Consider the following 27264-nt stretch of genomic DNA (forward strand, 5'->3'; position numbering starts at 1 on the left):
GGATGCCATCTAACTCTTGCCCCTCGAAGAAAGCAGTGAGAGTGAATAATAACCTACTGAATTTAAAGTCAGCACATGGGAAAATGAAAAAGGATGACTTTGGTGCTGATAAATACTTTTTTTTTCAGAAAGGTTTACACAATAAAATGAGCCACTTGGAGGAGGAAAAGAACAAATGATGATACATCTTTATTTTTAAAATATTGCCACACAAAACAGCTCAAATACTGTAAAGTACAGTTCATGGATTACTCATTCTGTGCAAGAAAAAAAGTAATGGAAAGTCTAGCAGACTTACAGGAACCACTCATATCCTGGGGGTTGACTGTTGCTTCAGCTGGTTCAAAAGCTCCCGTCCTCAGTACATAATCTGTATTCAAAGCCATTGTGTTCACCCAGTGAGCATGTCCTTGTAGTGTTCTACACAGAGCTCCCTGAAATAAAGCAACAAAACAAAATCTATCAGCAGATCAGTAACAAAAATGTCCATTTTTGGAAAGCCTCTTTTCTCCTACCACTTCAGCCTTAATTTGCTGAATGTTTGTATCAACTCCTTATTTCTTTAACTATAAATGCTTGATATATGGCTGCTCAAAGGATCATGAAACTCCATGTTACACTCATCTGTGTTGCTCTTTCACTAAAACATTCTAAATCTGTACCACTACATTGCAGAACTAAAACATAATTTCTGCACAATCACCTTTCCCCTCACAACTGTTTCTTGATATCCAGCAACTCTATTCTGTCATGAAAGCCCCATACAAACTTTATAAACTCTCCTTAAAAACAGGAAAAGGACCAACATTTATTGACTAAGCAGCACCCCTAAAGATTCAGATGCAAAGATGGAAGGGGTCTCACTATCCACCCTAATGGAGAGATACAGGACTTCCACTCCACAGCTGTTCTTTAGAATATGTACTGGCACATTCAGGTGATAAAACATTTAAAAACTGCAATTTTATGTAAGTATTAGGCAGCAGTTTTCATGTAATCCCCCCAAAAATAAATCAATTAGTGGATGAGTGCAGTTTTGCACTGCCATATAATGCATCTCCACGAATATCTTTTCCATTTGTCTCATACCACTCAAGCTCAGACATGCTTCATGCTGTTACAAGTAAACATACACACCTAAACACATTAATAGTAACCTAGACCTTTTTGAGTGCAAAAACATAGTCACAAAGATGGATCTCATACACATCTATCTGCTTGTAACAGCAGAAAGTCTGGGAGGCATCAAACCTAGCAACAGTGCTTGTTACTGACAAACATGTCATAATAAATTTTAAATACAGTTAGTTTCCTCAGAGATAGGGAGTTGTTTTATATACTTCTCACATTTTCTTTAATCTGTAATCCATTGTCAGGCCCACTGTATTATGCTATCCCATTTATTTTCATAGACTTTATAGGTTCATATGTTCATAGAAGGTTACTAGGCTAATGACTCTACAGCCCTTACAAGCCTAACCATGTTTATCCCAAGTTGCCCCAATTGTCAGTGGTTAGGTGAGTGAAGTTAGCAGAGGTAAGGGTCTATGACAGTTAATACTAACTTCCTCTGCCCAGGAGGGACATGGGCACCACCATAGGAGTGAATTTGTGGTCACTCAACAAACGCTTCAGCAGCAACTCACAGTAGTTTGATGAAGAATCAACAGCGAAAAAGTCTCTTTACAAAAAAATGTTTCACTCCAAACAAGTCATGGAGGAAACAGGGCAACAGCTACATACTTCTAAATAAGCAGGCAAATATGAGTACACATTTACGTAAATAAATCACTTTTGAGGCTTTCTCAATCAGTAGGGATCATCCTTCCAATAGGGAGTACTGAACAATGACCACAGTAGTTATTTTATTTATCCTGTGTTGGCCAGGTTAGTCCTACAAAGCTAATAGCCTCTTTTCAGGGGAGACCACAGCTGGTATTTGTACTACTAGGGAAATCTGGCCAGGGCATCTGGGAACTTCCCATACTCTGTGTGTAAGGGGATGCATTAGAGTGTGGCACGTCTTACTTCCAGTTTCCATTCCAGGCATGTAGGTGGCCAGGAGAAACAGAAGGAATGGCAAGTGTGAGCAGAGCAGAAGAAGCAATGGAGAATGAAAACACAAGTATGGAAATGATGGTACAAGCAACTAAAAGTCATACAAATGTAATGGAGGTGGAGGAATCATCTGTACCGCAGGAGGAAGAGATTAACATTGCAGAGGAGAGTGTCGGAAGCTGCAGCAGAAACAGGAGTGGATTCAGAGTACCTCTTTCAAAAGAAGTTATTCGAGGGGAAGACGGAAAGTAAAAGTGTAATATTACAACCCTCCAATCCAGAGAGTTGCGGGATGATTATTTAAAAGAACTTCTAAATCAAAACAAGTTGGAGAGTGAAGTTGCAGCATCTTGGGGCGAGACAATGGAGAAAATCCAACAAGAAGATAATGGTGAGAAATCAGCATGAGAGAGGTCATATGTGCAAAATGTGAAGGAGGGAGAAAGAAGGGTCAAAGAGGGGAAAGAAACAAAGAAGCAGTTTACGGTGCAACTAAGCAGTAAAAAAGAAAAAGGATTAGACAGGTATGAAGTTTGAGACTCATTGACTGCACCATTGGGTGTTACAGCAAAAGAGGCAAGATCCTTCATTCATATCAATAAAGAGACATTCTGTGATATATTTGAGACTGGTCAGGCTACAGAAAACTTTATAGAGAAATATGAACAAAGAAAGAATGATAATCCATGGTCAGGGTATGTGGTGCAATCGTTCTACAAAAGCAAAAAAGAGTGTTACAGTGCAATTCAGAAATGAAATGGAGGTAAAAGACTTAAAGGGACATTTATTGTGCTTATGTAAAGATGTTACGGACACAATAAAATTTATGATGAAAGGTGTTTATGGACTGGGGGATGGGAATGTGGGGTTATATTAAAAATGAAAAATGACAATGTGGTACATATTCCTAGCATTATTAATATAAATGGTAATAGGGGTTTTGCGAAATACAGAGGACAACCTAAAAGTTGTTTTTTTTTTTCCTTTGGATAAAAGATGATCATTTGATTAGTGAATGTGACAAACAAAAATGTTTTACATGTGGTAAAACTGGACATGAAGCAAAAAATGTGATTTGTAATGTAAGAAATGTGGCAACAATGGGCATACATGGTTAGAATGTGAAGTAAATGTGCAAATTATAGAAAAAGACATACATACAAAAAGTAGATCAGGATAAAAATAAAAGGAAGGAACAAGAACGGTAGATTGAGGCACAGTATATAGAAATAAATCCAAAAGGAAGAGAGAAAGAAAAGGAAAAAGTGTCACTGGATACAAGTGAAGAAGAATATGTGAACTGGCATATAGTGAGAGGAAAGAAAAACTTTACAGGGAAAAGAGTGAAAGAAAAAGAAAAAGAAAGACAAAGGAAATTCAAAACTATAATTAGAAAAAAAGCAAAAAAAAAAAAGTAAAGGACGAGAAACATACTGCACCAATTTCTATTAAAAGATGAAGATTTTAGCTTTAAATGTTAATAGCACCAAAAGCCTTAAGAGAAGAATAGGAATTTTGGAATGGTATGTCTTGATAAATGCTCATATTCTGTGTTAGAGGAAGAGATTATTTACAGAGAAAGAAAACAAACAGAAAAGCTATGTGATGGATCTATCATTTGGAACATGGGAACAGACACTTGTTCAGGGATATGTATACTATGTCAAAAAGATATAAAAAATTAGACGTCACTATAGCTGAATTAGGATGATTACAGTATTAGATGTAAGATGGAACACAAATGTATACAGAATTATTGCTATATATGAATATATCATAAAGAAAGTAAGAGAGAATGTTTAACAAGATAATTATGTTTGTGTTAATATGTATACAATACTAGTGGTAGATTCTAATTGTAATTTAAGAACAAATAAGAAAAATAGCAGTGATGTCAAAATAGAAAATGAAATATGGCAAATTATATATACATGGTACCCATAGAAGAAGCAAGATTAAAACTAAAATTAATTATTTTTAATATCAGATAGTTTAAATTCTTACAGAAAGATAATAAAACAACAGGATTCTCAGACCATGCAGCGATATGGATAAAAGTACAAGGAAAAGAAGAATATATAAAAATAGGTAAATGAATTAAAAGGCTGAATGAAAAGAATTCAACTATCACTTTAAGACAATGGTGAGGTCCTACATGGAAGCACAGGAGGATTTCAGCATAGAAGACAATACACAATTTGTAAAACATACTAAGCTACTGTCCTAACAGAAACAGATTTATAGAAAGATGAAATATGGAACAAGTGATTTTTACCAGTGGAATACTTCACCAAGCTCATAACTCTGACAATCTGCAGCCGAAGTTAACAGTTTTTTTTCACTGGAAATAGCTTCTGTTGCTTACTTTGAACTAGCCTGAACTGTTTTTTTACTGATTACTGCATTTATTTTAAAATCTGCACTTAAAGTTACATTTAGTCGAATTTAATCGAAAGTTTGCTTGTTTGTTTGTTTAAATTAACTGTGGAGGATGCCCACTAAAGTGTGCTAGCCTGTGTAACTAATTTATCACCGTCTCTGCATTTTCTGTGTGTTTCTACAAAAAAAAAAATAATAAAAAAAAATAATCCTTGTTTTCCCGCCTTTCTCGACTAGTTTAGACCAGTATACAGGCATTGCTGTATTCTGGGCTGTGGTGTAGTTCCTGTGTTGTCCATTACCTTACTTGGATAGAAGGAAGTTTCTTTGCTCACCAGTGGGAGTGGGGAGCCTTGAGCAGCCTACCTGTCCTTGGGGGAAGTGACCTCAGCACAAGAAGCTGTAGTAATTGGTTGTTTGGGACCATTCCTAGCTCTTTTGTAGTTCACTGCTTAAAATCCGCCTCTGGGCGTTGTTTTCTGGCTATACTGCTCAGACAAGCTCCACGTGGGTTTACAGAGTGGTCCTAGCAGCAAGGAACTCGAAAAAGCGACTACCTTCTGGATTTAAGTATCTTTGCTTTTTTCCACTGGAAATAGCTTCTGTTGCTTACTTTGAACTAGCCTGAACTGCTTTTTTTACTGATTACTGCATTTATTTTAAAATCTGCACTTAAAGTTACATTTAGTCGAATTTAATCGAAAGTTTGCTTGTTTGTTTGTTTAAATTAACTGTGGAGGCTGCCCACTAAAGTATGCTAGCCTGTGTAACTAATTTATCACTGTCTCTGCATTTTCTGTGTGTTTCTACAAAAAAAAAAAAAAAAAAAAAATAATCCTTGTTTTCCCGCCTTTCTCGACTAGTTTAGACCAGTCTACAGGCATTGCTGTATTCTGGGCTGTGGTGTAGTTCCTGTGTTGTCCATTACCTTACTTGGATAGAAGGAAGTTTCTTTGCTCACCAGTGGGAGTGGGGAGCCTTGAGCAGCCTACCTGTCCTTGGGGGAAGTGACCTCAGCACCAGAAGCTGTAGTAATTGGTTGTTTGGGACCATTCCTAGCTCTTTTGTAGTTCACTGCTTAAAATCTGCGTTTGCACGGCTTTGCACGGTCGTGCGCATAGCGCAGTGCCGGTTAAACTTTTTCTGGCTCCGCCAAGTCTGCTGTTCAATTTTTCCCTTAGAACTGTTCTACTTGCAATCTAAACAGCCTATACTCTATCTGAAAAGCTCAGCACTTGCTCCTAAAGCATTTTTTACACAGGTAAAGCACTCTTAAACAAAAGAAAGTACTTCATTCACCTAAATTCCCTTGAGTACCCATTTCCCTATAGGTCCTTTCTGACTCAGTTACACAGAAATCTTTTTCACTATTTCTAGCATGTCGAAGGGTCAGTTGCTGGCGTCCTCTCCTGTTCAGCTGGTGAATCTGGGAATCTTGAGGCAATGTTACAATTGCCTCATGTACACAGACAACCCTCTCCTCCTCCCAACAAATACAAATATATGCGAGAGATGCAACTATATAGCCAAACTGGAGGCTGAGCTCTCTCAATTCAGTACTGGCAAGACCAGTCAGGAGGAGAAGGTAACCACGCACACCACAAACCCAGTCTCACATAGAACTATCACAACTGCAAACCAAACACATAAACACACAAAAACATACTCGGAGGCACTGATTAAAAATCTACCAAAACAACAGAGGCCTCCAAAGCAGACACCCAAGCAACCACCACCTCAAGACATAGCACATGCAACACATAGTTCACAAAGTCAGTGTGCTAAACAGTCACAGCCCTTAAGGCCAAACAACATGCCAGACACACTTGTAATAGGTGACTCCATAGTCAGACACACTGACGTCCCGCTCACCAGACTGAACAAGGAAAAGGTCACAGTAAGCTGCCTGTCGGAAGCTAGAATCCGCCACATAACACAAGCACTCAGGTCACTCCACAGCAAGTACAAATATGACTCAGTCATTGTACATGCCGGTGTGAATGACCTGAGATGTACCTCCCTGGACTACATGAAAAGAGACATAAGAGGAGCTCTCTGATTATGTAGCTCAGGCCGGTATGACCCTGACCCTGAGCAGCATCTTACCCTCACCAAGAATGATGCCACAGTACAAAGACAAAATGATCAGTTTTAACAATTGGCTTAATTACTGGTGTCATTCTAAGGGGATCCAATGTCTGTCTGCTTGGGATGACATGCTTGACAAGCCACGCTGCTTCGCAAGGGATGGCTTGCACCTGTCACCCCTGGGCTTCCGGATATTGGCCAAGGCTCTTGCCACCCCATAGTGCCTTTTTAGGCAAGGCTCAAATGACAAACCTACCTCCCTAGAAAACACAAGTGGAAAAAACCTAAGGGTAATGCTGCTCAATGCCAGAAGTCTAAACCTCAAGATGCACGCCCTCGAAGCCCTCCTCAGTATGGAGAACATTGATGTCTGTGCAGTGACTGAAACCTGGTTCAAGGCTCCTGAGAGCACCCCAGCACTATCAGGTTTTACCTCATATCATGCTTTCCGGACCCAAAACTTGGACCGAACCACAAAAGGAGGGGGAGTATCCATTTTCATCAAAGATACCCACACCTCCAGGTTAGTGGCAATGCACGAAGAATCGGAGACTATCCAGGTGCAACTAACCATAGGCAAAACTGCCTTACAGTTTGTAGCATGCTACAGACCACCATCTCAAACTCAGGAACCCCACACAGCCTTCCTGAAGACACTGGAGAGTATGAATGTCTCTCCAAATACCATCATTTTGGGAGACTTCAACTACCCAAACATAGACTGGGAACATTACTCAAGCCCCAACACCCTAGCCCAAAGGTTCCTAGAATTCATAAACTCAAATGCAATGGAACAACTAGTCACCATTCCCACAAGAGGAGACAATATACTAGACCTGATCATCACAAACATGGGGACAAAATGCTCCACACCGAAGTATATCCTCTTTGGTAAGATCAGACCATAAATTAATCTCACTGGAAATCCACATCCGCCCCACCCCTGCACAAAAGACCACAGTGAAGAACTTCTCAAAAGCAAACTTCATACTTCTTAAGACTGAAGTGGTATCCTTCAAGGCCCCTGGGCCAGTGGAAACCACAACCCACACTGCTGAATCCTTTGCAAATGCCTTCTATGGGCACCTTCAAGAATGCATGGATCATGCAATCCCAAATAAAACCAAGACCCATTCCCCAAAGGCAGGCGCCCGGTCTGGTGGACCCCAGCCATAAACAAACTTTACAACAGGAGGAGGAAGCTACTACATGACAGAGCAAAATCCCTAAAAGGGAAGGCATCTCTGATCAGTACTAGCAAAAAACTACGATCACTCATAAAATCATCCAAGGCCAACTTTGAGAGAAAAATCGCAAAAGACACAAAAGACAATCACAAGGCCTTCTTTAGCTATGTTAGAAACCTGGGTGGAAACTCCCAGATATGCTCAGAGTTAGTCCAAAATGACACAAAATACACTGAACCCACTGACATTGCCAACATTCTGGCAGACAGGTTCAGTGCAAATTTCTCCTCCCCCCCCAAAAGGAGAAATAGCTATCCCAGCAGAGTGTAGCCTCCCTAACATCTCAGATGCCCAGGTGAGAGCCGCCCTCTCTAAAGCTAAAAACACAGCATCAATAGGACCGGATGGTGTCCCAGGCTGTGTGCTACATGAACTCCAAGAGGAACTAAACACACACATAAGGCTGCTGTTTAATCTTAGCCTTACTACAGGATACATACCCAAAGAGTGGTGTACGGCAACAGTGGTCCCACTTCACAAAGGCGGTGCTTCTACGGACCCTGGAAATTACCGCCCCATAAGATTGACGAGCCTGGTCTGCAAAGCTATGGAGAGGATCATTATGGAACTCATAAACAAAGACATTGGGGACCTACAGACATTGGATCCTACCCAATTTGGCTTTGTCAAGGGCAGATCCTGCCTTTTGAACTTGGTCGACTTTTTTGAAACAGTCACTAAGGCCATTGATGAGGGTAAGGCAGTTCACACAGCCTACCTTGACCTTGCAAAAGCCTTTGACACAATACCCCACTCGGGCATCATAGACAAACTCACCAGCTTAAATGTAAACCCATATGTCACAAGATGGATTGCAAACTGGCTCAAGGACAGAACCCACAGGGTCAGAGTTGCTGGAGCTATGTCAGACTCTATGCCAGTCACAAGCGGTGTCCCACAGGGCTCAGTCCTGGGACCCCTCTTGTTCGGCATTTATTTTTCCGAGGTACAGGCAAACATAGGAGGATTGTGGCTGACAAAGTTCGCAGATGACTGCAAACTGGGCGCCATAATTGATACTCCAGCGGACCCAAACATCCTTCAGAGAGGCCTCATAGAAACGGATAATTGGTGCCAGAGCCATGGCCTTAAGCTAAACGCCAAAAAATGTATAGTCATACCCTTTGGGAAAAACAAGGTACCGACAAATTACCACATAGGTGGTAATCCATTAAGTACGGAAGAGGTAATCAGGGACCTAGGGACCCAGGTTGACAGTAACCTCTCATTTGACACTCACATTGCCAAAGTGGTTAGGAAGACCTTCTATATTGCCCACCTTATCATGAAGGGTTTCACATCTAGATCAAGAGAGGTCATTGTGCCCCTGTACTCTTCTCTTATCAGGCCAATGATTGAGTACAATGCCCCATTTGGGATGTATCTCACCCGACACCTGCAACAGTTGGAAAGACCCCAAAAGTTCCTCACCAAGAGGATAAAAAACTCCAGCTCTATTCAGTCGCATACCGCCTACTCAGAGGTGATCTGTGCCTGACGTACAAGGCCATGTCCAATCCGGAATTAATGGACATGCTCCACCTCAGAAAATCCAAATCCATCAGAGCAACGAGAACAAGAGACTTAAACCTCAACATATAAATAAATAGGACATGCTGGAGGGACAGATTCATAACCCAGAGGCTCCCTACACTCTGGAACAGAATCCCAGTCCATGTTAGGCAGAGCCCCTCACTGACTCTATTCAAGAGAAATCTCGACAAGTGGATGGGAGATCGTAGGTTTACCCCGGGGGTCATCTCTGTGTCACTACTAGACAGAGGCACAGTAAACTAAACCCTAAAAGGGCGTAGTATTCTCATCCTAAGGGGTGGTGAAAGCCACACACACTCTGGCTAGGCTTATAAATGCCCTAGGGCAGATAGGTTCATAGGTTCGTACTAGGCTATCAGAAAGATAATGTTCTAGAAGAGGAGACTGTATTCAGAAGAGACCACAAGTTCAATGGAAAGTACCATTCTAAGACAAAGTTAGTCTTACATGAGGACAATGACTCACTCCTGTGCTTTCAATGGGGAAGGCCATGAAGAGAAATTTGAACAATAATCAATTAGGCAGTTGTCCTGTCAGAAAAATCTTTGTGAAAATCTGAAACAAACAAGTGAACTAGATTATTTTAGAACATTATGTATTAGGGATGAAATGAAATCCAGAATTAGTTGTTCTAAATCAAAATAGATTTAAGACATTTACTGGTAGACCAAAGTGTGAATTCATGAATTTGTGACAGGTCACTTTATCGGACCCATTAAAAAGTAGGTCAACAAGATTTGGCCCCTAAAAACAAGAATAACACAGTGTTTTGGGATTGTGCTCTATAACCTCCAATATAGTGTGATGGGACTTCACCCCTTCCACACCTGACTTACATAAACTACCTCTGAGGTGGGAGAAATGGGCTGAAGCCAGAAATTAATCTCTAATCTTATGATGAGTTAAACAGTTCTTTGATTTATTCTACTTGGCTAATTTTGTTTTAGTGATGTAAAAAAGAACTTTCAGCAAAAACTAAGTCACAATAAACGTAAAAATGGCTTGGTATATAGAAGCCTATATGAAATATCAGGGTAGATCTACAACAGCTCGTGTCTGACAAATCACATAATATGATCAAAAGGCAAAAAAATCTTAACAGGTTTATTGGACCAGAATGAGATTTTGATTTTCTATGCTTTGAAAATCAAGTTATCAGTGAAAGACCGGAGAAAAAAAGTACAGTTGTGTACACTTACCATAAATGTAGATGTTCGAGTGTATTCATTGTTGCAGTCATTACATTTGGGTAATCCTGCTGGCAGGATGCCCTCAGTCGGCCTGAATTCAAAAGTCTTGGGTCCTGCATCGGCTGTCCCTTTCCTGACGTCAAGTTGTCAGGGGTAAAAAAGAAGCAGCCAATGCCATTTTCTTTAGTTTTTCTTCCCCAGATGTCAGGTGCCCCCTAAAAGGGTAGTCAAAATTTATATCTATATATAAAACAACTTGCAGCAATATAAACTTTACCTTCATCCACAAGCAAATACACCACATAGGTTGTATAAATCAGAGAAGGAAAGATATGTTCCATCGGAAGAAAAGTTGGGAAGGTGGGTGGGTAACCTGGACTGCAACAGTGAATACACTCGAACATCTACATTTATGGTAAGTGTACACAATTGTACTATGTTCTTCGTGTTTCACTGTTGCAGTCATTACATTTGAGTAGATTCCCAAAGCTATGGCTGGGAGGCTGGAGCTAAACAGCATTAGGAGCGGCTATGAGACCCTGCAAAACTGCAGTGGCAAAGCCTGCCCTGGATTTAGAGTAGAGCGGCAGATGGTAGTGCTTTGTAAAGGTGTGCACTGAACTCCAAGTAGCTGCCTCTAAAATGTCCTTGGCTGGTACTCCCCTGAGAAAGGCTGCTGAAGTGTCTGCAGCTCTGGTGGAATGTGGCCTAATGCCCTTAGCACTGGCTTGCCATGATGTAGCAGAAACTAATGCAGTGGCCTATCCACTTTGAAATAGTCTGCTTTGAGATAGCCCTTCCCTGTGATCCTGCAGCATATGCCACTATTAATTGCTCTGTCTTTCTGAAAACTATGGTTCTGTCCAAGTAGAATCTAAGCTGTCTGTGTACGTCCAAAGAATTCAGAATTCTCTCCCCCTCGTTCTGTGGATTTGGATAAAAAGTTGGCAGATGAATAGTTTGGTTAAGAGCCATACTGGACACCACCTTAGGCATAAATGTTGGGTTTGTCCTCAGGGAGATCCTGTCCGGATAAAAAAATGATAAAAGGTTCCACAGCCATGAGTGCCTGCAGCTCTGACACTCGTCTTGCAGAAGTTATTGCTAGGAGCAGAGCTGTTTTCCAAGATAAAAACTTTATATCAGCAGTAGCAGCTGGCTCAAATGGAGGCAGGGTGAGTTTTTCCAAGACATAGTTGAGGTCCCATGCAGGCATTGGTGATCTCCTTGGAGGCCTTACATTTTTTGATCCTCTGAGGTACTGTTTTAATAAGGGAGGAGAAAAGATTGGTGGCTCTGCATTGTAATGAGCCGAAATGGCAGAGGCATGAATTTTAATAGATGAGAAAGATAGGCCTTTGTGCAGCATCTCAGTTAAGTATTGTAAAATCTGAGGAATATTTGGCACAGCTGTATCTGTTCCTTGTGCCTGGTTCCAAGCACAGAATCTCTTCCATTTTCCAGCATAAGATTTTCTAGTACTAGGCCTTCTGGCTTCCAAAATGACATCCATCACAGCTTTGCTGAGAGGTGTGTTTTGTATGACTACATTATCCGCCATGCTGCCAGGTTTATAGTCCTGAGCTGGCTGTGCAGGATCTGCTTGTTTTGCTGGGACAGTAGATGCGGTACTTGAGGTGGGGTCCAAACTGGGCATTGAGACAAGCTCCTTAATATTGGGTACCAGTGCTGCCGGGGCCAGTCTGGTGCAATCCGTATCATCTTTGGCTTCTCCTGTCTGACCTTTAGGAGTACCTTGGGGAGGAGAGGCAGAGGGGGAAAGGCAAATACTGATAGGTTTTTCCAGCTGAAGGATAGGGTGTCCACTTTCCATGCTTGTCTGAGATAAATCTTTGTGCAGAATGTCTTTACTTGGTAGTTGTGAGGGGAGGCAAATAGATCTATGTCCGGGCATCCCCATTTCCTTGTTATCATGCTGAAGACTTGTGGATCCAGCTGCCACTCGTGGGGATCCATGAAGTTTCTGCTTAGTTCGTCTGCCAGAGTATTTTTCCTTCCTGGCAGGAATTGTGCCTGCAGATGTACTTGGTAAGTCAATGCTGTGTCCCACAAAGCCATGGCTAGTCTGCAAAGGGGGTAAGAATGTGTCCTGCTTGTTTATATACCACATGACTATGGTGTTGTCTGTCTTTATTAGTAGTTGTTCTGGATGAAGTAGGTCCTTGAAGGCTGTCAGGGCATTTTGAACAGCTAGCATCTCTTTTCGATTGATATGTAGATGCATTTGGCTTGAGGTCCATGTTCCCTGAATGCATCTTCCTGCCATGTGGGCCCCCCAGGCGTAATCTGACGCATCCGTTGTTAGTGTCTGCCTGGCTGGGGGTAATGCGAATGGCTGTCCCTTGTTTTGATGACAAGCCTTTGCCCACCATCGAAACTCCTGTTGCAGGCAGGGAATGAGAGTAATTATAGTTTCCAGGCTGTGGCAATGTTGAGTCCAAACACTTTTTAGGTACCATTGAAGTTTCCTCATATGCAGTTTTGCATATGGATTTAGTAGGATGCAGGATGCCATGAAACCCAAAGCCTTCAGAATTTTTCTTGCAGATAACTGGGCCTTTGTTGCTAACATGTTGAAATAGGTAGTCAGTTGCCTTTGTTTGTCTGGCGTGAAATAAGCCATCTGGGCAGTTGTATTTAAGCTTGCACCCAGGAATATTCTCTCTTGAGAGGGTACTAGTTTTGATTTATTTTCGTTGACTGCGTACCCTAAGCATGTTAGAAGTTTTTTCCCAAACGCCACATGCTGTAGAAGGATGTCCTTGTTCTCTGCTTGAATTAGACAGTCGTCCAAGTAAGGATATATTTGTATTCCTCTTTGTCTGCAGAATGCAATTACTGGTGCCAGGCACTTTGTAAAGACCCTTGGCGCAGTAGATAAGCCAAAGGGCAGTGCAGCGAATTGGTAATGCATTGAGCCAGCCTTGAATCTGAGGTATCTTCTGCATATTTGATTGGGACATGCAGGTACGCCTCTTTTAGGTCTAAAGTTACAAGCCAAGCGTTCTTGCCCAGCATGGACAGAAGCTGCTGCAAAGTTAACATTTTGAATTTTGGTATATCCAGGAATGTATTTAGAATCAATAGGTCCAGTGTTGGCCTCCAGGCCTTGTCCTTTCTGGGTACCAAGAACAGTCTTGAGTAAAATCCTTGTCCCCGCTCTTGCGCTGGCACTTGTTGAATGGCCCTCATGTCCATGAGGGATGAGACTTGTTTTTGTGCCGCTGCCCATTGATTTATTGGCAGATCTGGCCATCCGTTTGCCTTTGGCAAGGTATGGAAATGGAACTTGTAGCCTTGTGACACGATATTTAGAACCCACTTGTCCTGGGTAATAATTTGCCAATTTTGAGAAAAAAGTGCTAATTTTCCCCCTTACGGGTGCTGCTAGGAAATAAGTGCTTGGTGCAGGCAGGAGGAAGTCATTGGGACTGTTTCCTGTAAGGTTGTGATTTGTCTTCTCCACTTTTAGAGGTAGAAGCACCCCACTGCTTTGACCTGTATGAACCTTGCGCCTGGGATCTGCCTCTAGGGCATCTGGGTCTGCCCCTTTAAGGTCTGTCTGACACAGGAAAGGACCAGTTCTTTGTTGGCCAGTGTCTACTAAACCTAGGTGGCTCTACTTGTAAGAAATCTTTGACCGTTTGCATAGATTTAGCCTTGTCCTCCATTTTCTTTAACACCTCTTCTGCCTTAACACCAAACAAAGTATCATGCTGTAAAGGTGCATCTAATAATTTAACTTTAACATGATCAGGCAGATTTTGTTCCTTTAACCAATAATGCCTTCTAATTACAGAACCTGTAACTGCAGCCGTGCAGGAGGCCTCTAAAGAATCAAAACCACATTGCAAAGTATGCTTTCCAACTTGTTCAGCTTCATGCAATATATCCTGCATTTCCTTGTTTTCTGCACATTCAGAGTTTAACATTTTCTGTTTAAGCAATGCCATGACATGATGCTGATATTTGAGCATATGAAACTGACAGTTTAAGGCCCTTATAGCCAAGGTAGCAGATGTGTAAACCTTTTTTCTCCATCTATCCAGTGCCCTAGAATCCCTGTCAGAAGGTAGGGTTTTTTGTAGCGGAAGCCTTAACTCCTTTGGGACCCTGAGAAATAGTTTCTGGGTCTGCAGCAGGGTTTTTAAAAAGGAATTTATGTGAATCAGGAACCCTGTAATATCTGTCAGGCTTAACAAGAGCTGGAGGTAAGGAGTCAGGGGTAAGGCTAAACTCCGAAAACACATTATCTACAATGTCTAACACAGGAGGGATGGCTAGTGGCTTGTGCTGAGGTAGTAACAGGAAATCCCTAAGCCTCTTTTTAGACTCTGAAAAATCTTTGCTCTCCCAGTGGAAATGCTCCCTCATGGTATGCAAGGTTTCCCCAAAAGACTAATCCTCAGGAGGAGAAGCTGAAGGTATGGATTCTTCAGCATCAGAATCCTTATAGGGGGGAAAAGAGTATTCCTGATCAGAAGAGGAAGTCTCTTGCCTAGGTCTCTTATCAGGAGGGGGATGGGAACCCCTGATCAAGGTAATCAAGTCTTCGGCCATTTTGAGCATCTGTTTTTAGGGCATGGAGGCCTGTCCACGTGGCTCTTGAGTTTGCTTCTTTGCCTTTGAAGGTGCTTTAGTCTTTGCCTTTGAAGTCGGTTTAATGCATAGATGTTTTGGTCTGAATACACCCTCAGAAGCCGGTGCCTGCTCAGCAGCTCCGGACCCATCTGAAGGATTAGCGTCCGAGGCTCCAATACCTTGAGTTTCCAGTGGCATGGCCGACTCCACGTGGGAGTCGGTAGCGGCCTGCGACTCTAAAGTAGCGGTCATCAGGGGCTGTGAAAGCACCTCACTGAGAACCGGCGACTAGCTTAGGAGAAGCTTCGTCATCGGTTTTGGGCCTCGGCTGTCTTTCTTTTTCTTTGCGTTTTTTGTGAACTCCGGTAGTCGGATGGCTTTCCCACGACATTTCTGGATAATTAAATCTGCGTCCAAAGTAGTTTAAAGCAAAATCATACTGATGCTTAACAGTGCGTTGGTTAAATCCAGCACAAAAAATTATGATCAGGGCCTAGGCAAGGAATACAGTAAGAATGAAAGTCCTTATGAGGTATTTGCTTCCCACAAGAAATACAATTATTAACTTTTTCTGACATCGGTTCTGGAGCAAGAAAAAAGTTTCCCCAATAGGGTACTTAGCTTTATAGAAGACTTCGGATCTGAAATTTGAACTCGAAAATGTCAGGAGTCGGCCGACCGGCACTTGCGAACTGTTTCTGCTTCGGGCACCGCGTGGCAAGAAAGACTAAAGAAAATGGCGTTGGCTGCTTCTTTTATACCCCTGACGACCTGACGTCAGGGAAGGGGCGACGACAGCCGATGCAGGACCCAAAACTTTGGAATTCAGGCCGAGTGAGGGCAACCTGCCAGCAGGATTACCCAAATGTAATGACTGCAATAGTGAAACACGAAGAACATGTGCACACTTCTTTTTTCAATATAGGTATAATGATTTTGATCAGAAAGCCATCAAAATTTTAAAGTTTACTGAATACTTTGTATTTTGAGCCATAGCAAATGAGTTTTTCCCCCCATCCTTCACCCGGATCATCACTAAGACTACATCTTAAGGTAGACAGGATATGTATTTATCACCCTTGAGCCTATCTGCTCAGTGTACAGGCAACAATATTGCAAATCTGTAAAATTACCTACAAAAGAAAATATTAGAAAAATAAGGGATCTAAAAATAAGTCAAAATGAAAGGAACAGCAGGGGATGGACAGCAACAGTAGGAGAGAAGTCTGTGAGGGTCTCCGGATATGGGCCAGCTGTGTGACTCAAGAAGTGTTAGAATGGCAAAGGATGTGTGGTCTGCAGGAAAATTGGGGAGCTATAGATGGTACTGCAAAGGCTAATCAGGTGGGACTGGAGAAAGTACAGTTTTGTACCTACCATAAATGTAGATGTTCGAGTGCTAATACAGCTGCAGTAATCACAGATGGGTTTTCAGCCGTCAGGCGGTCCCTCGGTCGGCCAAATTCCAAAGTCTTGGACCGGCGTTGGTTGTCGTCGCTTACTCTTCTGACGTCAGTAAGGCCAGAGTATATAAGACACAGCCGACGCCATGTTCTTCAGTCTTTCTTGCCCCAGATGTCAGGTGCCCCCAAAAGGAAGGCAATACATAAATAAGGCTTATCTACATATGCAAGCAATGCAATGTAATGCAAAATCAGTGTAAGCAAGCAAATAAAACATAGCAGGATAACCCAGTCAGGTGGTATGAAGAGGTTGTTAGGCCCCATGCCTTGACCAAGTGGGGAAGGGGGGAGGGAAACCTGTACTGCAGCTGTATTAGCACTCGAACATCTACATTTATGGTAGGTACAAAACTGTACTATGTTCATCGTGCATACAGCTGCAGTAATCACAGATGGGTAGAGTCCCAAAGCTATGCATAGGGTGGTAGGTACCATGAGGAACTGGGTTGAGCCAGAATGCCCTGCAAAACAGCAGTGGCAAAGCCTGCTCTTGTTCTGGAATATAAGGGTAGGTGGTAGTGTTTTGTGAAGGTATGTACAGAACTCCAAGTGGCTGCCTCCAAAATATCCTTAGTAGGAACACCTCTGAGGAAGGCTGCAGAGGTGGCTGTGGCCCTGGTGGAGTGAGATCTGATACCAGTAGGGACAGATTTCCCATGATAGGAATAACAAAACCGTATGCAGTGGCCAATCCACTTGGAAATGGTCTGTTTGGTAACTGGTTTCCCTTGAGCCCCTACGGCATAGGACACAAAGTTGTTCTGATTTCCTGAAGGACTTTGTTCTGTCCAAATAATAACGTAGCTGCCTATGGATGTCTAAAGTGTGAAGCAGCCTCTCCCCTTTGTTTTGAGGGTTAGGATAAAAGGTAGGTAGGTGTATGGCTTGATTTAAGGCTACCCTGGATACCACTTTTGGCATAAAAGAAGGGTTGGTACGAAGGGAAACCCTGTCCTGATGGAAGATGAGGAAGGACTGCACCGCCATGAGGTCCTGTAGTTCAGAAACCCTACGAGCTGAAGTGATGGCCAGAAGGAAAGCTGTTTTCCAGGACAAATGTTGCAGATCTGTTGAGGCAGCAGGTTCAAAGGGAGGCAATGTTAATTTTTCTAGTATGTAATTAAGGTCCCAGGCTAGTATTGGTTGCTTCCTTGGAGGTCTTATATTCTTAGCCCCTCTGAGGAACTGTCGTAAGAGTGGGTGAGAGAATAAAGGAGGATCCGTGTTGAATTCTGCAGAAATGGCTGAGGCATGTATTTTTATGGAAGAAAATGAAAGTCCACTGTTCAGCAGTTCAGCTAGGTACTGTAAAACCTGAGGCAAGTTCAATTTTCTAGGGTCCTGGCCTCTTTTCTCATTCCAACAGCAAAACCGCTTCCATTTTATGGAGTAAGCTTTTCTAGTAGATGGTCTTCTGGCCTCCAAAATGACATCCTGCACCTCCTTGGAGAGTAGGGACTGTTGTGGTGTCAAGGAATTTTCCATGCAGCGAGGTTGAGTGTTTTCAGCTGACTGTGAAGAGTTTTGTAGCTGTTCTGAGTCAGTAGGAGAGGCATTAGAGGCAGGGACCAGGGAGGAGTATGTGTTAGGCTCCTCAGGAGTGGATACCAGTGTTGCCTTGGCCAATCTGGAGCAATCAGTATCATTCTCGGTTTGTCTGTTCTTGCTTTCAGAAGCACCTTGGGCAGAAGGGGCAGAGGTGGGAATGCATAAACTGTCCATGCTGTCCAACTGAATGAAAGGGCGTCCACTTTCCAGGCCTTTGGATGAAAGGTCCTTGAACAAAACTTTTTCAGTTGATGGTTCCTGTGGGAGGCAAAAAGATCTATGTCTGGCCTGCCCCACGCTTGGATTATCTCTGTAAACACCTGAGGATGTAACTTCCATTCGTGTGGATCTGTCATATTTCTGCTTAGAGTGTCTGCCAGTGTGTTTTCCAGTCCTGGCAAGTACTGTGCTTGAAGTTCAATTTGTCTTTCCAGAGCCAAGTTCCAAAGAGTCATGGCTAGTCTGCACAAGGGGTATGAATGTGTTCCTCCTTGTTTGTTTATGTACCACATTACTGTGGTGTTGTCTGTTCTTATCTGTAATTGTCCTGGATGCAGGAAGTCCTTGAAAGCTGTAATTGCATTTATTACTGCTAGCATTTCTTTTTGATTGATGTGAAGGTGCTTTTCCTTTTGGGACCATCTGCCCTGAATGCACCTGTCCTTCATGTGCGCCCCCCAGGCGTAATCTGAGGCGTCTGTGGTTATGACTTGTTTTGCTTGAGGCTTGCAGAATGGAAGGCCTGTGTTTACTTGACATGCTTGGGCCCACAAATTCCTTTTGCAAACATGGAATTATTGGTATAATTGCTTCCAAACTGTGACTGTGTTGAGACCATAGATTTTTTAGGTACCATTGAAGTTTCCTCATATGCAGCTTTGCACATGGGATTAGAAGAATGCAAGATGCCATGAATCCCAGAGCCTGCAGGATTTTCCTTGCAGTAAGCCTAGTACTTTTTGCTAGTGTTTTGAAGTACTGAGATAGTTGCCCTTGTTTTTCTGGCGTAAGATATGCCATCTGGGTGTTTGTGTCCAAGTTGGCACCCAGGAAGGTTATTTTCTGAGATGGTGTTAGTCTTGATTTCTCCTTGTTGATGGTATATCCCAGAGAAAGCAGTAACCGTGTCACATATGCCAGATGTTCCAGTAGTATGCGTTTGCTGTCCGCTTGGATCAGGCAGTCGTCCAGATAAGGGTAAACTTGTATCCCTTGAAGTCTGCAGTAGGCAATCACTGATGCCAGGCACTTTGTGAATACTCTGGGCGCAGTAGATAAGCCAAAGGGCAATGCAGAGAATTGATAGTGGATTGAACCTGCAAGAAATCTGAGGTATCTTCTGCAGCTTTGTCTGATTGGGACATGCAGGTATGCCTCCTTGAGGTCCAATGTTACCAGCCAAAACTCCTTGCCCAGCATGGGAAGAAGTTGCTGTAATGTGAGCATCTTGAATTTTGGCACGAGTAGGAATGTGTTTAGGATGGATAAGTCCAAAATGGGTCTCCAGTCGGTTCCTTTTCTTGGTACCAGAAAAAGTCTTGAATAAAAACCTTGACCTTGTTGGTGTGTAGGTACCTTTTGTATAACTCTCATGTTTAGGAGCTTTGAAATTTGCAGTTGTGCCTCTGCCCTTTGATTTTGTGGCAGGTTTGGCATGCCTCTCATTTTTGGAAGAGTGTGAAATTGAAATTTGTAACCTCTGTTTATAATGTCCAGTATCCATTTGTCTTTTGTGACAATATGCCAATTGCTTGCAAATAATGCTAGTTTCCCTCCCAAAGGTGCTGTCAGCTGAGACTTGCTTGGCATGGAAATGAGGGAGTCATTGGGTTTGCTTCCTGTATTGTTGTGCACTGTCTTCACCACCTCTTGGTGCTGGAGATTGCCATTGTCTGCCTCTATATGATCCTTGTGATTGTCCTCTGCCCCTTGTCGCCTGTATCTACCTCTTTGGGGCTTGTCAGTGGCTGGAAAGGACCAGTTTTTGAAGGCCAATTTCTGCTAAAACGTGGTGGTTGGACCTGTAAGAAAGCCTTGACAGTTTGCATAGATTTGGCTTTTTCTTCCATTTTCCATAGTATGTCCTCAGCATTAGTACCAAATAGTACATCCTTTTGTAAAGGAGCATCAAGAAGTTTAGCTTTCACATGATCAGGTAAATTTTGTTCCCTAAGCCAGGCATGTCTGCGAATGACTGATCCTGTAGCAGCCGCTCTACTGGAAGCCTCTAGGGCATCATTACCTCATTGTAAGGTGTGTTTACCCACTTACTCCGCACTATGCATCATATCCTGTAACTCTTTTAAATCTGGTTGTTCAGGTTGAGACATTTTGTTCCTTAATTGTGATAACAGGTACTGTTGATATTTAATCATATGAAACTGACAGTTTAAGGCCCTCATGGCTAGGGTGGCCGAGGTATATACCTTTTTACCCCACCTTTCTAGAGATCTAGATTCCCTTTCTGCAGGGAGTGGATTCTTGGCAGTGGAGGCCTTTAATCCCTTGGGGCCTTGTGAAATGGTTTCAGGGTCAGCATTATGGCCTTTGTAGAGAAACTGGTGAGAGCTGGGTACTCTGTAATACCTATCCGGTTTTACTGGTGCAGGAGGCAGAGAATCAGGGTTAAGGCAAGCCTCCGAATAGATATCATCCAGTACATCCAAAACAGGGGGTATAGCCAGAGGTCTGTGCTGAGGTAACCAAAGAAATTCCCTAAGTCTTTTCTTGGAATCTGAAAAGTCTTGGCCTTCCCAATGGAAGTGTTCCCTCAAAGTGTGCAAGGTTTCCCCAAAGGAAAAATCCTCAGGAGGGGATACAGAAGGAATTGACTGTTCTGCATCCAAATCCTCAAAAGGGGAGTAAGAGTGTTCCTCTGCATCAGAATGTTCTGATAAAATGGATCCCTGATCAGAAGAGGGAGATTCTTCCTCCACTCTGGGTCTCTTGTCAGGAGGGGGCTGAGAACCTCTGATAAGAGTAATTAAATCCTCAGCCATTTTAAGCATCTGTTTCTTAGGCATGGGTCCAGGAGATGGGCCCTGTGCAACAGGCCTCGTGGGATGCCTGGCTGCTTTGGATTTAGTAAAAGCCTTTATTGAAAAAGAAGATGAGGGCCTAAATACACCATGGGTGGAGGTGGACCTGTCCACATTAGTAGGCTCGACATTAGCATAGGCTTCGGTTGTAGTCTGGGAAAGGGCCGAGGACCCAGCGGTCTCGGGTACAGAGAACACCGCCAAAGGAGTGTCGTCGGTAGTCAGGGACTGCAAAGGCGTCTTGCTGAGAACCGGACCACGTGTAGCCTGTTTTGGCGTGGTGAAGGCGGGGACCGCGGGTCTCGCGTGTCAGTCCTTTTCCTTGCGTTTTTTGGACAAAACGGTAGTCGGAGTGTCCGACGACATCTTATAATCAAAAGCTTTACCAAAGTAGTGTTGGGCGAACTCCGCCCGACGCTTGATAGTGCGTTTATTGAAGGTAGCGCAAAAGCGACAGCCCGAGACGTCGTGGTCTGGGCCCAAACAAGGTATGCAACGGGAATGGAAATCCTTATGCGGTATTTGCTTCCCACAAGAAATACAATTATTAACTTTTTCTGACATCAGTCTGAGGCAAGAAAAGTTTCCCCAACGGGGTACTTAGCTTTAAAGAAGACTTCGGTTCCAAATTTTTTCGTAATTCAGGAGCTGGCCGACCGGCACTTGCGAACTGCTTCTGCTTCGGGCACCGCGCGGCAAAAAAGACTGAAGAACATGGCGTCGGCTGTGTCTTATATACTCTGGCCTTACTGACGTCAGAAGAGTAAGCGACGACAACCGACGCCGGACCAAGACTTTGGAATTCGGCCGACCGAGGGACCGCCTGACGGCTGAAAACCCATCTGTGATTACTGCAGCTGTATGCACGATGAACATCAGGAGGAGGCAACGAGCAAATTAGAGAGGAGAAATACAGACATTATTGGGAGACTACAAACGTAGACTGGCACACAGTAAAGGGAAAACTGATATGCACTCACAAAAGGCAGCAGAAGAAAAAGGAAACCAATGTAGAAAAAGTGATACAAACAACAGTGATAAATGATGATGGGGACTCAGACCCAGACGTTGCCATGTAGAAGCCCAAACTATACGGAGAACAGGAGAGAAATGGAGAAGAAGGAGCACACAGTTAGATGGGAGAAGCACAGGGCAAAAAATACAGAACATGGAGACGGAAAGGACTTGAAGAAGAGTAGGGGAGGGATCACTGTATGAACCAAGATATTCTGTAAATACTTAATGACATGTTTTTTTTACCTTTTCTCTTGAAAATTGTTAACTATATTACTCATTTTTATGATTTGTCTAAATTGTATAATGTTCTTATAGAGCTTTTCTTTCTGGGACTCTATTGAAAACGGGTTCCTCTTGGCCCAATGGACTATCCCGGTAAACAAACGGTAAAATAAATAAATAAAATAAATCAGTTACAGCACAGGAAAGAAAGACAGCAACCAGCACAGTGAGGGAGCCTAGTTTGGTGGAAATGGACACGAAAAGGTTGCAGATAGAAGTATTAGTGCCATGACTTAGGAAGTGAAGGAGCACTGAGGCAGCGCAGGGACAGAAAAAGAGAGTTATGGTGACTGAAGACTCCGTTACAAACAGGCTTAAGAGTCTTGGTAAGGGAAAAATGAAAAACAAGACAGTGAAACTGATCTCAAGGCATAGAAAGTACAGTTGTGTAAGTAAACTTACCATAAACAGTAGAGGTTTGAATTATCACTGCTACAGTAGACTTGGCTATATGGGTTATAACCTACCTGGATATTACATCCAGTCAGCTTCCAAAGCTTCAGTGCACATTTCACATGCTCAAACCATTAGTCTGCCTAAAAACACACATTTGAGTGGCAAGCCCATCAGAGCTTTTTTGCCAACCAAAACAGGGAGGCTGAGCCCTGAGGACATAGCCCAAAAAAAAAAACTTCTCCAATACAAAATTACGATCCCAAAGATGAGCCACTGGTTTTCTTGGAGGTATCTTATGCAAAACCCCATTTGAAAAAAATGTTCACATGAGAATGCATTGAAACTGGAGGATCCATAGGCAGACATGCTGAAATGGCTGCTAAACGGACCTTGACAGAGGAGTAAGGCAAGAGGACAGTAACTCTCAGAAATATTATAAAACCAGAGAAACACTGCCCCTGAATGGGTGTCGGTTATGTTACCTTGAGTATCGAATAACAATATGGAAATTCTATAAGAAATCAAGCATGCATAAACTGGAAAGAGTACAGTGAAAATATACCAAGGGAATCCATGGATGTGAAAATTTAAGTTATTATGAAAGAATAAAATATCTGAACTTGTACAGGGTGACAGATATCTAAGAAAAGATCTTATTCAAGTATACAGGGCATTTAGATACAACTATCTCTGGGAATGTTTGGGGATACCAAAAAGTACTAGAGAAGCATCAGACAACCTATGTAGAATATTTGATAGGAATGAAAAGTGCACTAATTGGTTCTCTGACAGGGTAGCTGATGCATGGAACAGACTCCCAAATTACATTAAAGCAAATACTAGTTTAGATATTTTTAAGAACAGCCTGGTCACTTATTATGGGAACAAGTGTTTTCGTATATTGGCAAGCCAGAAGGGCATTAAGGCCCATGCTTGAAATATTTGTATCTATGTCGTATGTATGTTGTTGGCACTAACTAGAAAACCTTTTCCATTTCCTAACATACGATTTTCTAGCAGCAGGCTTTCTTGCCTCCAGTACATGCTGCACAGCCTCAGAAAACAGGTGCCTAAAGGGAATTAAGACCCTAACATTAGGCAGTCACTTATAGCTGATTGAGGGTGGGTGCTTGATTAGAACAAGCATATCTTTTATATTTATGTGCTTGCACCTGTCCATGATGTCCCCAACACCTTTTTGAAATTGTTCCTCAAGCAAAGTTCCAGTCATCTATGTTGACTGACTGCTTTGGAGCAGGAGGGGAGAAGGGGATACTTACATTTTGGGATATTTGCTGTGTCCACCAAGACAATTCTCTTTTGACAAATCCCACAACTGAGATTTGAAAAAATAGTGGATGCTGGTCCTGGGACAAGAGAGACATCAGATACCATTGCATCTTTCTCATGTGGCATCTTGCCAGGGGTATCATGAGAATTAGAGATGCCATGAGACCCAAAATTCTACGGTAATCATTCACAGTGACCAAAGTCTGAGTGGAAAACCCTAGAAATACACCTAAAAATAGATCTGCTTTGGCGTCTTCTTTACCTGGAACAAAGGGAAAGAGGAGTACTTATATTAATTGCAAGAGGAGCTCCAAGAGTAATAGAAGATAAAAAAAAGATAACAATGGCAGATTTGCAGTGCTAAGGTGTTACTGACAAGGGAGGAGGACTACATTGGCATGTATGTACATTTAAGGTTACCACCTGTCCCACTTTGCGAGGGACAGTCCCTCTTTGGGCAGTTGTGTCCTGACAAAAAATTGTAAAAATGGCAAATGTCCTGAGATTTTAGGACAAAATTATTTCCTCTATTTTATGTAATAGTCGCATAAAACAGTTATTCTGTATCTGAAATACCTAAATGTTATAAGAAACAGAATAAGCAACTAAAATGCTACAAGAATAAGCTTTTATTTAAAAAAAGTTAAGTTCTATCCTTTGTACTGGCCGTGGGTATGTGTTGGTCTGTAAAATCTGATGTTTGTACCAAAAATGTCCCACTTTAGCCATTTGAAAAGGTGGCAACCCTATGCACATTCCACCTAAATCTGCTGTAGTGGAGCTTAAGAAAATTCTAGGAGAAATAAATCAGTTTTCAGCAAGGAATACTACTTACAGATGGGAACTGGAACTTGATTTGCAGCAGTGAAGATGTGCCTGGCGGGAGCAGAAGGGAAAATATATCAAATGAGGGCAATTTTTTGAAGAAATGTATGAAAATATTTGTCATGGAAGATGTGAGTTCAATAACAGGAGTTCAGAGTGAATTTACATATTATTCCCCAAGATATAAAAACTGGGCTAGGCTAGGCTAGACAGAATTTACATTTCAACGGGAACATGTGCATTTAATTGAAGGTCTTAATACACACCAAATAACTATTTCAGATCATGTGCCAATAATACCCAAAATAAAAACACAGATCAATGAAATAAAAATGAGACATTGGCACTTTCCCATCTATCTGTTGACCCATCTATCTATTGAAAAGAGAGGAATTTAAGGAATGGGTAGTGGAGATTATTCAAGTAGCTGTTAAAAGAGATGACAGAAATTTCTTCTGAAAATATAGCTAGGGAATAGGATAAAATTACGGTGGAATTTGAAAACAGGGTGGAAATAAAAGAAAGGGAACTATGGTTAAGAAATAATTATATAGAGGGACTGACAAATGTGAAAGTATTGCAGAATAGTGGGAATTTCACAGAACAAGAAGAGGATCAACTGCAGAATGCTAGGCAGAAAATAAGGGATTACCTCAATAATATGCACAAGCTTAGAAATACTGCTGTTAAGCAACAGTTTTTTTATAACACTAACAAATGTAATGACTGCAACAGTGAAACACGAAGATTGGGAAAGAAAGTTGGCAGATGAATGGTCTGATTAAGAGCCACACTGGATATTACCTTAGGCATGAAAGATGGATTGGTCCTGAGAGCCACCCTGTCCGGATGGAAAATAATGAAAGGCTCCACTGCCATAATAGCCTGTAATTCTGAAATCCGTCTAGCTGAAGTAACCGCTAAATGAAAAGCTGTTTTCCAGGAGAGATATTTTAAATCTGCAGTAGCAGCTGGTTCAAAAGGAGGTACAGTGAGTTTGTCCAAAACAAAATTGAGGTCCCATGCAGGAGTTGGCGCTCTCCTGGGAGAGCTTACATTTTTTGGCCCCTCTGAGGTACTGCTTTAGCAGAGGATGAGAAAAGAGGGGGGGGGTTCTGTGTTGTAATGCGCTGAAATGGCAGAGGCATGGATTTTTATAGAAGAAAAAGATAGACCCTTATGAAGCATCTCAGTTAAATATTGCAGAATCTGAGGAATATCGGGCATTGCTCTGCTTATTCCTTGTGCTTGGTTCCAGGCACAGAATCTTTATCATTTGTCAGCATAAGATTTTCTACTACTAGGCCTTCTAGCCTCCAGAATGACATCCATCACAGGTTTGCTGAGAGATGTAACTGGTGAAATTAATTGATTAGCCATGCTGCAAAATTCAGAGTTTGGAGCCGAGTGTGCAGAATTTGATAGTTCTGCTGAGACAGTACGTAAGGTGTCAGAGGCAGGTACCACGGAGGAAGGTGTGACATATTGCGTAGGAGCGGGTACCAGTGTTGGCGAGGCCAGTCTGGAGCAATCAGTATCATTTTTGGTTTTTCCTGTCTGACTTTTAGCAAGACCTTGGAGAGCAGAGGCAGAGGAGGAAAGGCATAGACTGATAGGTTTTTCCAGCTGAAGGACAGAGCATCCACTTTCTAAGCTTTTTTGTGATGAATTCTTGTGCAGACTTTGTCCAACTGATAATTCTGGGGTGAGGCAAAAAGATCTATGTCTGGGCTCCCCCATTTGTGTGTCAACATGCTGAAGATTTGTGGATCCAGTTTCCATTTGTGTGGGTCCATAAGATTTCTGCTTAGTGCGTCTGCCAGAGTATTTTGCTTTCCTGGCAGGAAGTGAGCTTGTAGATGTATTTGGTAAGTCAAGGCCGTGTTCCACAATGCCATGGCTAGTCACAAAGGGGGTAGGAGTGGATACCCCCCTGCTTATGTACCACATGACTGTGGTGTTGTCTGTCTTTATCAGTAGTTGTCCTGGATGAAGATAGTCATTGAAGGCTGTCAGAGCATTCTGTACAGTTAACATTTCTTTCTGGTTGATATGTAGGTGCATTTGATTTGGGCTCCATTGGCCCTGAATGCATCTTCCTGCCAGCTGCACCTCCCAAGCATAATCTGATGCGTCTGTAGTCAGGGTTTGGGCGGCAGGGGGTGGAGTGAATGACCGTCCCTTGTTTTGGTGGCAGGCCTCTGTCCACCATAGGAACTCTAGCTGAAGGCAAGGAATGATAGGAATCATTGTTTCCAGGCTGTGACAATGTTGACTCCATAAGCTT

General features: G+C 42.5%; 1 protein-coding gene across 2 annotated transcripts in view; it reads right to left on the bottom strand.

The window, feature by feature from the left end:
* Nucleotides 1-27264, bottom strand: part of NLE1 (notchless homolog 1) — a 691532-nt gene that overhangs the window by 289688 nt on the left and 374580 nt on the right. For both annotated transcript variants that reach the window (XM_044054321.1, XM_044054322.1), the window contains exon 8: nucleotides 299-434. In XM_044054321.1, coding sequence (XP_043910256.1) covers nucleotides 299-434 — 136 coding nt within the window. The remainder of the gene's footprint in view (nucleotides 1-298; nucleotides 435-27264) is intronic.

This window comes from Protopterus annectens, chromosome 13.part0 (genome assembly GCF_019279795.1).
Source record: "Protopterus annectens isolate FY-2018-M chromosome 13.part0, PAN1.0, whole genome shotgun sequence".
Taxonomy (NCBI): Eukaryota; Metazoa; Chordata; order Ceratodontiformes; family Protopteridae; genus Protopterus; species Protopterus annectens.